General features: G+C 43.7%; 2 protein-coding genes across 5 annotated transcripts; one reads left to right on the top strand and one right to left on the bottom strand.

Annotated features, from left to right (window-relative positions):
* The first annotated feature begins 300 nt into the window (after nt 1-300).
* LOC147203946 (integrator complex assembly factor WDR73-like) lies at nt 301-14,504 on the top strand. 4 transcript variants are annotated; one of them, XM_086113367.1, is made up of 11 exons: nt 301-411; nt 1,005-1,072; nt 3,857-3,945; nt 4,114-4,202; nt 4,297-4,364; nt 4,464-4,625; nt 4,804-5,151; nt 5,618-5,849; nt 8,927-9,204; nt 9,299-9,460; nt 9,574-14,504. In XM_086113367.1, the coding sequence occupies exons 1-9, from the start codon at nt 353-355 to the stop codon at nt 8,931-8,933; spliced, it is 1,122 nt and encodes a 373-aa protein (XP_085969493.1). In that variant the 5' UTR covers nt 301-352; the 3' UTR covers nt 8,934-9,204; nt 9,299-9,460; nt 9,574-14,504. The 4 variants fall into 4 exon arrangements, with proteins under 4 accessions (XP_085969493.1, XP_085969492.1, XP_085969494.1 ...); XM_086113366.1 differs by having other exon boundaries at nt 9,299-14,504; XM_086113368.1 differs by lacking the exons at nt 8,927-9,204; nt 9,299-9,460; nt 9,574-14,504 and having other exon boundaries at nt 5,618-6,285.
* On the bottom strand, nt 6,282-9,777 carry plekhf2 (pleckstrin homology and FYVE domain containing 2). The gene has a single exon (XM_086113369.1). The coding sequence runs from the start codon at nt 9,775-9,777 to the stop codon at nt 9,049-9,051; it is 729 nt and encodes a 242-aa protein (XP_085969495.1). The 3' UTR covers nt 6,282-9,048.
* Nucleotides 14,505-16,634: the final 2,130 nt, after the last annotated feature.

Below are 16,634 nucleotides of genomic sequence, written 5' to 3'. Positions count from 1 at the left end.
GTATGAATGACAATAACAAGTGCAGACTCAACTCTACGCTCTTACATCTGGTAGAAGAGGATTTCATTTTTCGGCCTTTCACTACACTTGACTCACCGGTATGGACAGGTGGATAAAGATACATTATTGACAGTCAGTAAATACTTTTAGGAAAAATGAATCGAAATGTTACCCTAAACAAAACCTGATCTATTTCGTACAATGACAATGTACAATGTCCAAGGGTTTCGGTTTCAGTTTTTGATTCCTCAGTCAGTGCGTTTTCTTGTTCGTCCTCCAATCCAGTTGGTGGCGCTGTAACGTAAAAGGCGAACCGGAAAAAAGGCTAACAAAAATTAACACGAGGAAAGAGATGGATGATTCCGAATTTGATGAGCTTATAGATGACTGGTTTATCGAATCGTTGAAAACGTAAGTCATTTAGAATGTTTGCTTGCCGACCTTTAAGAGCTAGCGTGTTTTTTTTACCTTAAGTAACGAGCACTGCTAGGAAATACGAAGAAATTAGCATGTTAAAATTAGCATGAGGACGTCTGCGGCTTTGTTGTCGGAACTCTGCTGGGAAAGCATCGATCTACCACTACGATTTCTTATGTTTCAGCACGTTTAATTAAAGACGCCCTAAATTCTAACCTAATCCATCTCTTATATTTGTCTTGCCTCTTTCGTGAGCGATTCGTAGCCAGGCGGACGCCTGCGACTTTACAGCTTGAACTCCATTCGGAATTACTCTAAATTTGAGAAACTTCTATTTATCCTGACTATTTTCTATATTACACTTCTTATAAGACCAACTCGTGTTTTAAATGCATCTATTTCGTATGTTGGCCAGCCTTTGCCGAGGCCATTTGCTTTACGCAATCATTTAAGTCTCCTCTCGAAGCTAATGTCATTGAATTAGATGTTTTTAATTCGTGCCACAGTGGGGAAATTGTCTTTTTGAAAGAATATATCCGATGGAAGGTGTAAATGTAAAGCCTGTCTTGTCTGTTTGTTTTGTGCAGGTACAGGGACCTTTATGTGTATCAGCTGGAGTTTCCCACCCGAGTCATCGAGTGGACGTCAGGGAAAAGTGAGTAAATCCATTTGCGAAAGCCTTTTCGATCATTGTTAGAAAAATAAAATGGACTGGACGTATGGCTCCGGTGTGCCTGGGAATCACCCAAATCCTGGCAACTACCCCACCGGCGGAAGCATGCCAAGCAACTATGGGTACGAAATACCCCCCAGTCATCTTCCTCCCAGATTCCCCTGTGCTCTCCCACCTCCGCAACCTCCTCCTTTGGGCTACTTCCCCAATATTCCACCTCCGCTTCCGACGTATCCACCAGTAGTGCAGAATTATCACTGGCATCCGCCAAATACTGACTTCCAGGCACCAAGTGAGATTTGTCCCGAGTCTCCCGTGGATGAAAAAACTCTCCAAAGGAAGCAGGATGAACAGTGGCTTAGTCATTTCTTAAAAAGAAGATCCAGGGAGACGAAGGAAGACGCTCAAACGAAGCAGCCTCAATCTAATCCAGATTTCGGAGACGTTCTAAACCACGCCGCTGGTCTCGTTTCCCGGATGTCCGAGTTCTGCCAAAACCTCACAAACAACCTCCACGAGGACGGCGCCGCCTGGGCCACCACTTACGAGGACGCCGTGCGTCTAAAACAAGACCTCCAGGATAAACTGTCGCGTCTGGCCGATGGATTTGAAGCTAAAAAGCGGCACGTGGCTCGGGTGCGAGAGCGGCGGCTGAAAAGCAGGCAAAAAGCAGAACTTTTCCGAGCCGAGCAGGAGGTGCGGCGAGCTGAGAAGGAGAGTGCCGTGGATAAGTGGCGGCTGCGACAAATCCACCGGGCGGAGGAGGAGAAGAAGGAGCGCGAGCTGAAGCTGGCGGCCGACTCGGTCTTGTGCGAGGTGCGCAAGAAGCAGAGCGACATCAAGCGCATGCAGGACGTCCTGCGCTCGCTGGAGAAACTGCGGCGTCTGCGTAAGGACGCCGCCTCCCGCAGGGGCGTGAGCACCGAGGGGGACGAGGATGTGGCGTTCCAGCGCCAACTGGACGGGCTGCGACGCGTCATCAAGGCCAGGACGCACATCTACACGGCAGAGGAGAAGGCGCTGACGGTGATGCTGGACAGCGTGCAAGAGGAAGAGCGGCGGGCTCTCAGGAAGGACAGGGAGAGGCGCCAAAAGCACAAAATGGACGCCATGCTGTTCGGCGAAGAGACGCCTGTCGCTGACGCCCTGCGGCCCTTTACAGAGTACTACAGCCTCGCAGAGTCTTCCCTCCACGCTTTGCTTCACGTACGGCAACAATGGGACGTCTTCCTGGTGCCAGATGATCATTGCGACGGGACGACAATCCCGACGGACTGGATCCTGCCCCAGCCGCCCTCCGACCCAGTTTGGGGAGTTGCTCTGGTGGAGTAGGAACAACCAATTCATAATTTTGTTGTGACTTCATCGCAGCTTACCACAAGGGCTGCAACTCGCAATTATCTTCATAAACCATTCATCAATCAATCAGATTTCCATCATTTTGTTGAAAAATAGGACTTTACATAAACATTTCATGGATGATCAAAATCATGTATTGATCAATTTGATCAGCTCTCTTCATGCTACCATCTGTTGGAGGTTTCGTATCAAAGTAAATGTAAAACAAAGAAATGTACATTGCATATTTAAAATAACCAAACCAGTTTTGCCTTATGCTATCGGTTTATGGTGAGGTAAATGCAGAACATGGTAGCTGGCGAATAACATCCATGTTGCGGCATTCGAACCCTTTAAGTCACAACTAGCCCAACACAAATGGACAGGCAAAACTTGTAGACAGACAATATAAACATACAGAAATGATTACATGTCATTTCTAATTACATGTCTGTAAAGGGTGAGTAGTTTGTATTTGTTTTAATTTTGTTAGCCGATGGCAAACTTATTTTTGATGTCTGGGTGACAGTTAGGAATGTGCCACACGTGATTTGAAATGTTTTCCTACAGTGAATAAAAAAGTTTTGGGACCCTGGAACAGATTATTTACATTGGCTTTTTTTTTTTAAGATAGTGATTATAACGTCCAGGTCCAATAAAATAATAGAAATGAGTGGAATGCACGAAAATTTTGGTGCCATTATTCTCCTTGTGAAAAAAGTTAATGTGGACCACGAGTCCTGTGATTACAGAAAATGACCGCCTTACTTTTTGACATCTCAATGTGTGAATAGCCTTACTGTTTTTGTTTGTATTATTTTCCGAACAAAACCACAAAAAAGAGAAAATAAAAATTTCTTTAACCAGACATTTTCTAGACCATTTTCTTCAATGTCCTTTTAATGGGAAGATTCACAAGAACATTATTTAAATTTAAAGTTCTGGATGATAACGTTTTGGGATAATTTATATATATATATATATATATATATATATATATATATTTTTTTTTATCAGAAGATGATCTGGAAAATTCTATATTTGTTTTTATTTTATGTTACTCCAGTTGTATTTATGCAAGATTCACCATATTTATTCCACCTTTTTTTCTTAACTTTTCTGGAAGAATCTTTTTTTTCCCTCAAAACAAAGACTTATATATAAGATGTGTTTTTTGTTATTGTAACGTGTCCTTGGGTGTCTTGAAAGGCGCTTATAAATAAAATGTATTATTATTTTTATTAAAAGTATGAAACGCACCAAATTTTGACTTGAGGGTCAGCCTGACGCCAGCCATTTGTTGTTGTAGTGGTAAATTGTGCCACACGGGGGTGCTCTATACCTTCAATTATTTTGATTTTCCCCTGCAGGGACAAACTCCACCCACATGATTCAAATTTTAACATTGTCCATTTTTTTTGTCTACAGCCATCTGTGTGGCAGGTTACAACAAGTCCTCAAAAAATGAAATTTTGGAGCTCTGTTTGCCCCAAAAGCTCTTTGCCGAAGAAAAAAAGGTAAATAAACCAATAGCAGTTATAATGCTGCCTGTGACCTGTAGGGGATTTTTTTAATAAAAAAAAAGTGTGTTTTTGCTTTTTTGCTAAATGCTTTTAATTTTCATGTTTTTGTGTGTGTGTTGTGTTAATTCACGTGAGTGTTTGTATGGATGATGATGCGTTCAGGGTCTCTGTGCCGAGCGGGATTTCAAAGTGCTCCACGGTGGATTTTCTCCCGATCCTGTCGGCGTCCTCAAACACATCCCAGGAACAAGGTGAGCAAAAAGTCCCAACTTCAGCATTTCCTGTCTTCAGTTTTTAAAAAAAAAAAAAAAACACTTTTTTTTTTGGATCGTTTTATTTTGAAAGGCTTATTGTGACCAACGACGGACTGACCTCAGACCTTCAGGTGTGGAACCTCGGGGGTGATGACAGCGGTGCGTACCTTATTATGTCACCCAAACTCTTCAGAGTTAGCATGATTTAGCCATTAGCATGAGTTAACCGTTAGCTGACGCTGGTTTTGCATGCGTCAGACGTCATAACAAAGGTGTCGAGCATCCAAGGTTCGGCGGGAAGCCCGGGTGTCGTGAAGATGGCGGCCCGAATCTCACCGCAGCCGGAGGTTCTTCACGGGTGTCGGGGCGGTGACGTCAGGCTGACGCAACTGACCACAGGACAGACGCTCTACCAGCTCGGTGAACCTTTGGAAGGCTGGTTAACTCATTCAGTACCAGCCAATTCTAGACCAAGTCTGAAAAGACGTTTAAAAACGTCTTTGGGAGTGAATGAGTTAATTGTGTCGAGAGTGTGGATTTTCTTTGTGACAGCAGCAATCGCTCCGTGATCCTTTTCTGTTTACTTTGGTCCAAACAGCGTCAACCTGTGAGGAGCGTCTCACCAGTTTGCACTTTGTGAGCAACGGCGTCTTCTTGGCCGCCTGCGCCAACGGCGACATTCTCACTGTGGATACCCGGACCTCGTCTCCTCCTCTACTGGCCCCTGTTCCCTCCATGCCCGATTCTGGCGTGTGGTGGACGGACGTGTCGGGGCGCGGTGGGCTGATCCGCGTGTCCTCATCCGGGTGGGCGGCGGTGTCAGACCCGAGGAGCCCGGCGAGCATCACGCGTCAGGCTCGGCTAGCGGCGGGCGCGCCGCATCGCGACTCGCATGACGTCAATGTGTTGTGGGCGCCGGCGCTGGACGACATCGTCGCTGTGTCAGGTCAGCACGTGACACTCTGGGGATTTGCTCAAGTGTGTTTTAAAAGTTATTATTTTTATTCTTTTGTTTCTTTGTATTTTTATGTCTATTCTATAACCATGTGAAGCATTGTTAGGAAAGTTTCCTGGAGGTCAAAATGCTCTGCAATGAACCAGAACAACAAACAAATTTATTGGAATCGGCCATCTTTGTTTTCTACTCGCTTTGCACGCTTTGAGGTTGCACCTGGGGCAATCTGAGGGAGAGTTTTCCAATTTCCCACCTTCCTCGAATGCAGCATTCCAAGACCAAAGGAAGTAAAGTTAGTGTTATCGGTCATCGATCTCCTGATGTCTAGTTGTGTGACAAACGTCCCTCCCCGTTTGGAACCAGTCGTCCGAAGTCATGATATAGAAAACCGAATACAAATGTGACGTCACATGATCAGCGTCCGTAAAAACTCGTGCGTCTATTTGATTATTTTCAGGTTTCAGCGGTGCGGTCCAAATCTACGATACGTCCTCGTGGCAGTCGGAACCCCGTGATTCCCATCCGCTTTTTGAGCACCGCGGCCACGCCGTGTGTTCTCAGCGGGGTGAGGGCGGCGCTGTTGCTGTCAATTGTCTCCTTTGGCATCCCAAAGAGACAAGGACACTCGTGTCGGCCGCGGCCGACGCTTCGCTGCACGTGTGGGACTGGATCCATCGATCGGACGCTAGGTGATATATGCGGGCTAAACCCACGGACCGTTATCATAATCTGGATTGACGGTCGCCTCTTGCGGATGTGGATTTTGAGATTCTCCCAGACTTATTTTGGTACAACCTGTGACCACACACGGACATTTTCACCACGGAGACAAAAAAAAAATATCTGAAAACGGCGCAGCGAAATCAATGTATTCAAGTTTGGCGACCTTAGTGAGCAGCCATGTAAGATGGCCGCCGGTGTCTTCACTTCTCGCCACATCGAGTAGGCGGCATTGCCGGTCCAGATTATTTTACTGTTGTAAAATGCTTGTATGTGTAAAAAGTGCTGAGTTGATTTTTTTTTTATTCCAATAAAACGAATTATTAGTTTCTAATAGTGGCAAAATTGGTTTTATATTCAAGTGTAATGAAACAATTGCAATAAAAGTCAAACAAGCAACATTGAGATTTTACATATATTTTTTTGTTGTTTTACACAAGGAGAGGCCATAGCACAGTCGCTCACTCGTACAAGAATTAATAGACTAGTAGTGATCGATCATTCATCTCAATTTACATTCTGATCGAAGCCCTTTTTTTTTCTAGGCACCATGAAACATTAAAAAGAAAAAACAAAAACAATTCCAAGCAAAATCAGCCATGTTTTGAAGCTCTGTGAAATTTCATTGGTGCAGCATTCAAGGAAGCACGCCAGCAGTTAGTGTATCAACTTTACAATGCATCATCTCACAACCAAAAAAGATCATCACAAAAGCACTCATTAACAAGTGGATTTGAATTGCTATCGTGGCCCTTTAAAACATGTAACGGATGGACAACTTTTTTTTTCCAGAAAATCAACACAGGAGTGATAAGTACCCAAGTATCAACAAGATGCACCTCATCACTGAAAAAAAAAATCCCTTTTCTTGTTAAGCTGTATTCAAATCTCTCATTTTGTTTGAGTGCAACATATTACAGCCACATTTGTTGAGGGAGAAAAAAAAAGTTCCAAAAATACTCTTTTTAAAGATTTTTCAAAAATATTTTTTTCCAAAAATTTCAAGAAAATATTTTTTAAGAATAGATACTTTTTTTAGAGCATCAAAATTTGGTGTAGAAAAAGTCTCACATTGGGAAAAAGTAATTGAGACTGAGGTTGTATTTTTAACAGTAACCAGTCTGACAATTGTAGTCAGTATTTAGAGCAAATTAGGTTCTATTTAAAAAAACATTGGAGGGGGCTAAGTGTAGAATATGGAAATGTCATTATTAGAAAATCCTGACTTTTAAAGGAGTAAAACTGAGATTTTGCTCAACAAAAGTTGTAAATTCATTCGAATAAAGCTGTTTTAAGGAGAAAAAAATGTCATCCGATTCAAAGAATAAGAAGTTTAAAAGTATAAAATCTGACTTGAAAAGAAAAATAGCAAATTTGATTTTCGTCTCTTTATTTCTATGAAAAAAAGGCAACATTTTACAATTAACCGCCTTTTTAAAATGTAGTTTAAATTCAAATCTAAAGTGGGTTTTTTTTTAATCTTTTGAAGAAAAAAAACAATATAAGTGTCGTCGTATTGCGTTACATATAAAATGTAAAAAGACTACTGCGAAACAGCTAACTTAATCCTCGGAAGATTACGATATGTAGTGCGATTTGTTTTTGTTTTTTTAAGTGGGGCCCCGATACTCCTTGATAACACAGACGGGTGATTAAAAATTCACTACGCATAACCACACACAAATTACGTGCATTCGTTTGATTAGTCATTCATGAAGTAGCCACAAAAAAAACAGACAAGCTTTTGCCCAACTAAAAATGGTTCAAAATTGACACCCGCCAAACGTGGTTTCAAACTCATTTTGGGTGGTGTCGATAAAAACTGAGCGGCCCGCTCGGCTGGTGATGCGCGAAGCAATTGTGTCAGTCAGATAGACTTGAGGTTGGCCCGTCAAGTCCCGTTACGGTGCCTCCTATGCCCACTCGAAGAAGTTTCGGACTCGCGGGCAACTTGAGAGTCACCAGCCACATTGGCTGACTGGCGTTCAAAAAAAAAAAAAAAAAAGGGTTCATTGTACAACCCTGGGTGTCACCATGGAAACTGTTGCTATAGACAACGGTTTGCAAGCACCACATTTTTTTCCCCCTCTGACTGAGGGGGCATTTTAGTGTGTTGGATGAGGCACGAAGGTGGAGGCACGTGTGTGTTTGCCCCTCGAGTTAAGCAGCCACATGACATCATCATCTTGTAGAAAATAGACAGGAAATACTGAAAAGCAAAAACTGTGACTACAAGGAAAAGGTATTGTTTTGAGAATCAGGTCACGGCTTGAGTTTTTGCAATACTGTTTTTTTTTTTCATTCAAAAAAAAAAAGATTTTCTCGTAAAACAATCGTCAAAGATTTTTTTCCCCTTGAAAAACTTGGGGGCTGGGTGGGGGTTGGGAAAAGAGATTAAATCAAGAGGACATCTTGAACAATCAAATTTTTCCCAAAACTGACTTATCTGATATTTTTGCTCAGGAAAAACACCTCCCACACACACACATCAAACATGATTTCATGAAAATAATTATTTTAATAGTTTAAATTATTTATTCGACTTAAGAGCTTGATTTTTTAAAAATCTGTCCATAAAAAAAAAAAAAAGGTTGGAAAAATGTGACCCCCCCAAAAAAATTTGGTTTGGGACAAACTGAAAAAAGATATTTAATCAAAATATTTCATTCACTAAAAAAATATTTTGAGTGAGTTAGCCATTTTAAAATGACTTTCCTGAATAGAAATGCAACTTTTCAAATATAGAACTTTCTTGAAAAAAATACGTTTTTTTATTCTTTTGGGTCAACAAAAATGAAATGACTTTTCCAATTTAGGAAAATATTTCACTTTATTCTTTTCTTAATTATTCTCCCCAAAAAAATAGTTCTCAGGGGAAAAAATAGCTGCTCTCGAGAATGACTTTCGTGAAAGAAATGCAATTTTTTTTTTCTGGGAAAATTTACATTAAATATAATTTTTCCTCAAAATGCATGACCCCCCCTCCCCCCCAATAAAATAATCATTTGACTTGAACAAATTCCTTTTTTCTCCTTTATTCTTATAGTATATGACTTTGACCTTACCCTCCTCATCGCGTGACGGGGGTAACCGCACTTGGCGAGCAAGCAGAGTCTCAGTTCAAAACGGAGTTAGTGCGAGGGGGGGGGGGGGGCACGCCCCCCATCCTCAGTCGCTGCTGTCGTCATCGTCGTCGTCGTCGTCCGAGACGTCGCGGAAGTCCCCGGCGCGCCCGCAGACGGTGTCGGAGCGTCCGCCGGCCACCAGCTGGCCGTAGCAGAATTGGCAGACGCGCACGGGCTTGGACGACTGGCTGGGCAGCAGGTACTTCTTTTCGGAGCAGGGCCCGCACACCACAAAGCCGCACTTGCGGCAGTGGTGGCGGCGGCTGACGGGCGTGAACTTGACCTTCTGGCAGCGCATGCAGACGGCCGCCTCCGAGTCGGGCACCCAGACGGCGGCGTGCTCGCCGGCGGGCGACTTGCCGCTCTTCTGGAGCAGCTCCTGGACGCACTTGCCGATGTGGTTCATCCACTCGGATTTCTCGGTGGCGGTGGCGGCGTAGACGGCGAAGGATTTGGTGGGCGTCTTGATGAGCCAGCCGTTGCGCAGCTCGCCCTCGTCGGGCACCGTGTCGATGGTGACGCTCTCCAGCGGGATGATGTGCTGCTTGTTGTACTTCTTCTTCTGCAGCACGATGTTGCCGTAGACCAGGATGTCGTTGAAGAGGAAGAACTGACGCGCTTTGGGCTTCTTGCGGCACAGCTTGGTGAGTACGCCCTCACCGATCAGCACGCGGCCCGGGATGGCCAGGGGTTGGCCCGCCGCGCCGAAGCAGCCTTCCACCACCGAGATCCGCTTGGAGTTGGCCTCGCTGTTGGCCAGGCGGTCCACCATCTTGGCCCGGCCTGCGCCCACATCAACTCACGTTAGGATATACTGCAACACGAAATTGGAGATTTCAAACCGTCAAGGCACACTTTTTTCGGGCGTGACTTTGAGATTTTTTTTGGGTGGCTCGATTCATGATAAACACGCCTGAAAATTTTCATGTGGCTTCGGGAACGGAATTTTCCCGATGAAAGTTCATGCTTGACTAGGGTGGTGGCAGACAGCCCAAAATTCAGCCCTCAAAATGACTTTTGGCAGGCACGTCCACCAAAAAAAAGTCTCGAGAAGCAACACCTCAAAAAGGCAATTTGTGCCATTTTTGGTTTGAAGCAAACATTTTGGTCGCGTTTTTCCAAGGTGATTGCAAGAGAACCTCCTCTTTGAGATTTTGTCCACTTCCTAAGAAATGTAAATCTCATTTACGCGGTTCGCAAGAATGATGAGACAACTGGGTTTTCGTCGTCGCCCGGACATAGAACTCAAATCTCCATCAGCTCCACACAGACGGAGCTTGACCAAACATTTTAAAAGAGCCTGAAAAAAACGGATTTCAAGTATGACATCACTTTCATGCGCTCTACCGATCAACGTTGAGATTCGAGGCATGTTTCAGCCCAACCATTTTGACTTCTTTTTCTTCACGGCCGTGAGCGTTTTTTTTCTGCCCCTCTCTTTCTTTTAATTCACGTCAAGTTGTAACACAGATCAACAACCAAGTTGTCCGATTGGTTCGACGCACGTCCGTACACGTCTTCGGATCGTTGCGGATTGAGTCAAGGATCTCGTTGAAATCCAGCCTCGTTTTTCTGTGCCTCAATATGACAGGAAGGGAAAAGCACCACCAATGGCAATTACTGATCTTTCGCCCTAGTTCTTTCATACGTTCACACACACACACGCACATGAAAAGGTGTGATGCATGGAATCAATGTCATGAAAGAATGAGGAATTTAATTTTGCTGTTTTGTTCATCCGATAAATTGGGTGTGTTGCATGTCGAATTTTGAGGGCGTGATTTATTTTTTATTTTTTTCAATTTTGGAATGTGACATGCCAAAAATGTAGAAAAAGCTTTGTGAATACTTTCACACTGTATTCAAACTCGTATGAATAAATCTAGGACAGCGACAAAGAGCCGCATCAAGGGATTTAATTAACAAAAGATAAAATTCGAACGAGGTCGTTTTACAACTGCAAAACAATGAGTTTTTGTTCACCAAACAGTCGGAGGGAAACTCGGCTCGACGCGCTGTGAAAGTGTCGGGACCGCAGGTGAGGAGGGCGAGGCGCGCTTCAATGATCGACCTGATCATCTGCCACCCCCTCCCACCTCCAACACTCCCTTTTCCTTTTTCCAGCACCGCTCCTTGTGTAATCATAATCCAATATGGCAGGGTGTATAAATGGCTGCAGATTACATGGCGCGCGTCACCCTTCGTCCATAGTACAGAAACTGCAACTTAACTGTGGCCTTGGTAACACATTCCCTAAGTGTACAGGCAGCCACCTTTATTTCGACAAATCTTTTTTGTCTCTTGTCATTGCAACATATACTTCTTTACCACAAAAATCATTCATGGTGTTTGGTCCTTTTATGACTTTATTGTGGATGAACAGAAAGGAGGAAGCACGCACTGTTGCCCCGCGCCCGAACACAGCAAGCATCACTGCCTCCCTTGTGAGACAGCCAATCAACCAACTAGAGGCCATGTTGGGCGTTTCCCCGCTCTCTGCTGTTCAGTCCATCATCATATATTTATTTTGTCACTCCTGGTTGTGACGTCGGAAAAAGTCAAAAGCCGACTTTAGTTGGAGACTCGTTGGGAAGTAATAGAAGGCGATTGCAGAGGATGTGTTGAGCGTAAAGCTCTTTGTAAGAGGCATATTTGTGGGTGGTAAGTAGCTTAGCAGACCCTGCCTGCCTGCCAGCCAGCCAGGCTCCCTGGGGGGGTACAACTTTTCTTTCTTGCAACTCAATCAGATGCAGCTAACTTCCCTTTTGAAAGAGGAAGACGACTCATGAGGCGTCTCGATCACACTTTCGCTGAACTCCAAAAGCATGTTCATATTTTAAACAATAAAACAGAATATTCCGGAAAGGAAGTCGTTTGACGTTGATCAAAAACGAAGATTGGCCGTTCGCCAGCCTCTTAACTCACGTATGACACCAAAATAGAGTCTGAAATAAGCCCTAATTGTCAGACCACATAAACATAAATATTCACACTGGCATTTTCACCAATGGACAACTTAGAGTCTTACATGAAGCTGATTTCGCACAGGAAGTAGAGATTCGAACCCCGAACCTGCAAGCCGTGAGGCAAAACTGCTAACCACTAGTGTACCACCCTGTCCTCAATTGTGATTAAACTTCCAATTCAGTATTTCACAACAATCGCTCTTAAACCACCCGAAGCCAACTTTGCTCATTTAAACTGACACATTTGTTCAACGAAAATGAACTTAATACGTTTAATTCCAAATGAGACCAACTGTTGCTAACGTTCGGCTAGCCTAGCTTCGACAGAAAGTTAGCTCTTCGATTCCATCGCGGTTTGAAGTCAACTTTTTTTTCCACTTTATCTTTTCAACACAAACCTAAAATCTACCGATCCGTTCTTGTTTTCCTCCGGGAGAGTTATCGAACGTTCAAAGTTCACCAGTTGGATACATTGACACTCGCGCTCGGGTGAGAAAAACTCAACGCTAATCGGCTAAGCTAGTAAACATTGCATTCAAGTCACACTTTTTCCAAAGTACGTACCAGACTCTCTTCTTCACTCTCTCTCTGTCTCGTTGTTATCCGATGACAATTAAAACGAAATGTATGCGGCTGGTGGAGCAAGTAAGGCAACGGGTCCCATCAGAAAGTGTTCATAAAAGAGGAGCCGAGCAATCACAAATGCATCACAGCAAGCCGCCGCCTGTTTGGAAGGTTACAAAAAAAACAACACAACAACCCGAGCAGCCGAGCAACGCGGTGCCTTCAATGGCTGTCGAGGGTCGGAAATCAGAACACAAGTTAGATCAGGCGCATTCAAGTGACAGTTGAAGGTCGGAAAGCATAGTACTCTAATTTTATTGTGGTTAAAAGCACGAATATGTTTTTAAACATCAAAAACACTTTTTTAAATTATGATGCTACTTTCCAAATATCGAATCCTTCTATGTTTCTGGAAGATTAGAAACAACAACAACAGAGTAGCCGAGCAACGCGATGCCTTCATGGAACCTCGAGGGTCGGAAATCAGAATACAAGTTAGATCAGGCGCATTCAAGTGACAGTTGAAGGTCGGAAAGCATAACACTCCGATTTCATTGTGTTTAAAAGAATGAGTATGTTTTCAAACACCAAAACCACTTTTTTAAATTATGATGCTATTTTCCAAATTTCGGCTCCTTCTACGTTTTTGGACCGACCCAAACCGTTCAAAATTCAAAATCTTCATCTCATTCAGGATATATTGGGAATTATTTCCCTAATTTCCCAAATTCTTACTTTTCCTGTAATTACACACATTCCATGAAAATAATCCAAAAGGATTGGATATTCCAAATACGAGTGGTGCCTTCACATACTAATTTAATTTGTTCCGTGACCAGGCTCATAACTCAGACTACTTGTATCTCAACTCATCATTCCCCAGTGAAATTAATGGATGACCATTAATACAGTTAGATTTACACATTGATCAATGGCTGAGCAAGTGCCTCATTGTCACGGCATGGAAAAGCAGTGCAACAATCTGGTGGGATATATTCTAACAACTGGTAGCTTTGGTGCTTTATTTTCTAGCGTCAAATTTGGCAAGATTGTAGTCTCCTCGTTCACCAAACCTTTTTCCCCCTGACTTCTTTTTCTGGGCTGAAAGAGAACACGTGCTCGACGAAGATAACAGATTTAAACCGCAAGAGAGAACGCATAACCAATCAATGCGCTGAAATCAATGGCAATGCGCAACTATTCTAATCGAGCTCACCTGAATTTTGCAAAGCGCATCGAATTCTGCATTGAAAATGATGGAAATCATGCTGAAAATATTATTCATCAATGTTACAATTTCATACAACTGATTTGTTTTTAAGGAGTACGTGTGTGTGTGTGTGTGTGTGTGTGTGTGTGTGTTTGTATGTGTGTTTTTTTTAATCATGTATCCAGCCTTTATGGACACATACATGTGCAGCTGATGCAGCATCTCCCACAATTCAACTCCCCCCCCCCCCCCCCTCCTCCGCTCGCCAGCTTTCTTGCTTGGACACGCAAGTCCAAACAAAGATGACATCACTGCACACTCAAACGTGACTCAGAGGCTAGCCAGTGGACCGTGAGCCTCTCACACGCGCGCGCACACGCACACCCATCTGTCCAGCTCCCCCAGCCTGGCCGCACTACACCTCTCCCCCAGGCCCCCCAGGGACTCACCCAGCTGGGGTGATGATGAGGGAGGCCCACAGACAACAAGCAAAGGATGTCACAGTGAATTAACGCCAGGCTCTTGGGTGGCGTGCGGTGATCGAACGCTGGCTCGTGCCACGCAAGCCGCTGTGTCATCATCGCCCCGCTCCTCTCCGTTGCCGGGCCGGGCTGCAATATTGTCCACCATCAGCACGCCACAGTCAAACTAAGCAATGGAGCAATGTCATTGTCGCCATCAGCAGCAGCAGCACGTGCACATGAATTTTGTGCATATTTATTTTGAAATGTTTATTTTCAATAAAATATTAAAAAAGTGTTTTTTGGTATATTTTACATATCAAAATAAAAATGTAGTAACCGCTGTGCCCGAAAGGGTTAAATAAATGATTGAATACATTTTTGCATTTAATTCGATTTAATTTACAGTTGAGATGAATTCACGTTTTGGTGAGTTTAATTACAACATTTTCCTGTTAAAGGGTCGTGTGCTCCAGGTAATGACATCGCTATTGTCACAAGTCAGGCTGCAAGCCAACTGTGTGTATAGTATCGTGATTTGTAAGGTTTTGTCAAGCCCCACGGGTTTGTTTGGCTTGTGAAGAAGACAAAGAAAGACCATTTTTTTTGTACATCATTACAAAGCGCAGACAGACATGACGGCCCTTGTGATTTTTGCGCTTCTACACAAAGGAGTAGTCGTATTACAAAAAAAAGGGGGGGGGCGGGTCACACCAACGGAATAACAGAATCTGAAATTTTTTTCAAGAATTTAAGAGAAAAAAAATGATGTTCTTAGAAGAAAAAATGTTACTTCGAAGAAAGTTGCATTTTTACAAGTACAATTTATTTTCTAGAAAAAAAATAAGATTCACGCATGAAGTACATTGAAATGACACACACGTGGAACATGAAATCACACACACACGCACACACACACACACACACACACACACACACACACGCACACACACACACACACACATACACACACACACACACACACACACGGTGTAATCCTGTGTTTCCCAGTGTGGGCCGTCCGGGTAATCCTTAATCCGGGAGTCATGGTGGCAGGCTGACCAGTGACCTGACGAGTGAGTGGATGCAGATTAAAGTGTTGTGTCAGCAGCTGAAACTCAACTTTCACTCCCAAGATCGTCAACACACTCTTGCGTCGATGACATCATCTGTGACGGTGGTTCGCCAACTTTTGCAATTCAAATGCATTGTCGTTCAAAGTTAAATACAACTGAATTTGACTTGAAAAATCGAATCTAACAGTAGGCACAGTTTGATCTTTATATAGAGGAAGATAAAACAAAATGAAACTTTCTATGGGTGTGTCTTTGCGTACCACCAGAGGGAGCCACCGAACCGCACTTTGCGAATCACTGCCAAAACAACAAAGTCGTAAAAGTACACCACGCTAACATTGTCGAATTTCTTCTTCTTACTAACACACTACCACAGCGGTGGCCATACTTTTTCAGCATGCGAGCTCTTAACAAAACAGCCAAGTCCAAATGCTCTACCTATTTTATTGACATGCATTAGCATAAAAATGTGACGGCTAGCAGTGACTGAGTTAATCCCATGAGAACTACAGTTGTTGTTCTCCCCGTGCCTGCGTGGGTTTTCTCCGGGTACTCCGGTTTCTTCCCACATTCCAAAAACATGCATGGCAGTCTGATTGAAATTGAAAAAAATGCCCCCCAGGTTTGAGTGTGAGCGCGGATGTTTGTTCGTCTCTGTGTGCCCTGCGATTGGCTGGCAACCGGTTCAGGGTGTCCGAAGACGGCTGGGATAGGCTCCAGCATGCCCCGCGACCCTAGTGAGGATAAAACGGATTGATGGATGGAAGTTTTACCCTTTTTTTATGACAATTTGGAATCCGAACCTATTCCATTCCAGTGGGACCTTTGTTGGATTACTTTTATATTGAAACTCCAACTCTGGCATGACATGTTCTCCACTGGATTTATCACTGAGTACAACCGTTTCATTTGTATACTGTACCAGTTTATCGTGGCCAGTGCAACATTCTTGGGTTTTTCTATTTCAAGTTTTGGTTTACTTTTGGGTGCCATTGTAATCTCCGCGAGATGATTTACTTCCGCCGTACTGTATGCCCATTTCTGGTTGAAATGTTACCACTTTTACCCTATTGTGACTGAACCGCAACTCGTCTTATCGAAATTCATTTACACGTCTCCATGGTGGCTGACGCTCACACTACATTATTTGAACGAAGGAGCAATTTTTCTTCCCATGAACGGATAACGACAGAGTAAACATCTTAATGCATCTCAATGGACTTGCAGGACTGTTTAACAGTGTGAGTCAACATAATGGAAAGTGTTGACAGTACAGTGGATCTCCTATGGACGAGGGAGGGGGGGGGGGGGCTGGAGAAGGGCAGGGGGAAGGGGCTACTCTCTCATCATCC

Source organism: Hippocampus guttulatus, chromosome 6 (assembly GCF_054856545.1).
Source record: "Hippocampus guttulatus isolate MCC_2025c chromosome 6, RoL_Hgut_1.0, whole genome shotgun sequence".
In the NCBI taxonomy this organism is placed as follows: domain Eukaryota; kingdom Metazoa; phylum Chordata; class Actinopteri; order Syngnathiformes; family Syngnathidae; genus Hippocampus; species Hippocampus guttulatus.
The sequence above is the reverse complement of the archived record's forward strand: the minus strand, read 5'-3'. Positions and strand labels throughout refer to the sequence as shown.

Bases quoted from the DNA above. Each gene is read 5' to 3' on its own strand.
- LOC147203946 (XM_086113365.1), top strand. From the start codon at position 1,124: ATGGACTGGACGTATGGCTCCGGTGTGCCTGGGAATCACCCAAATCCT.
- plekhf2 (XM_086113369.1), bottom strand. From the start codon at position 9,777: ATGGTGGACCGCCTGGCCAACAGCGAGGCCAACTCCAAGCGGATCTCG.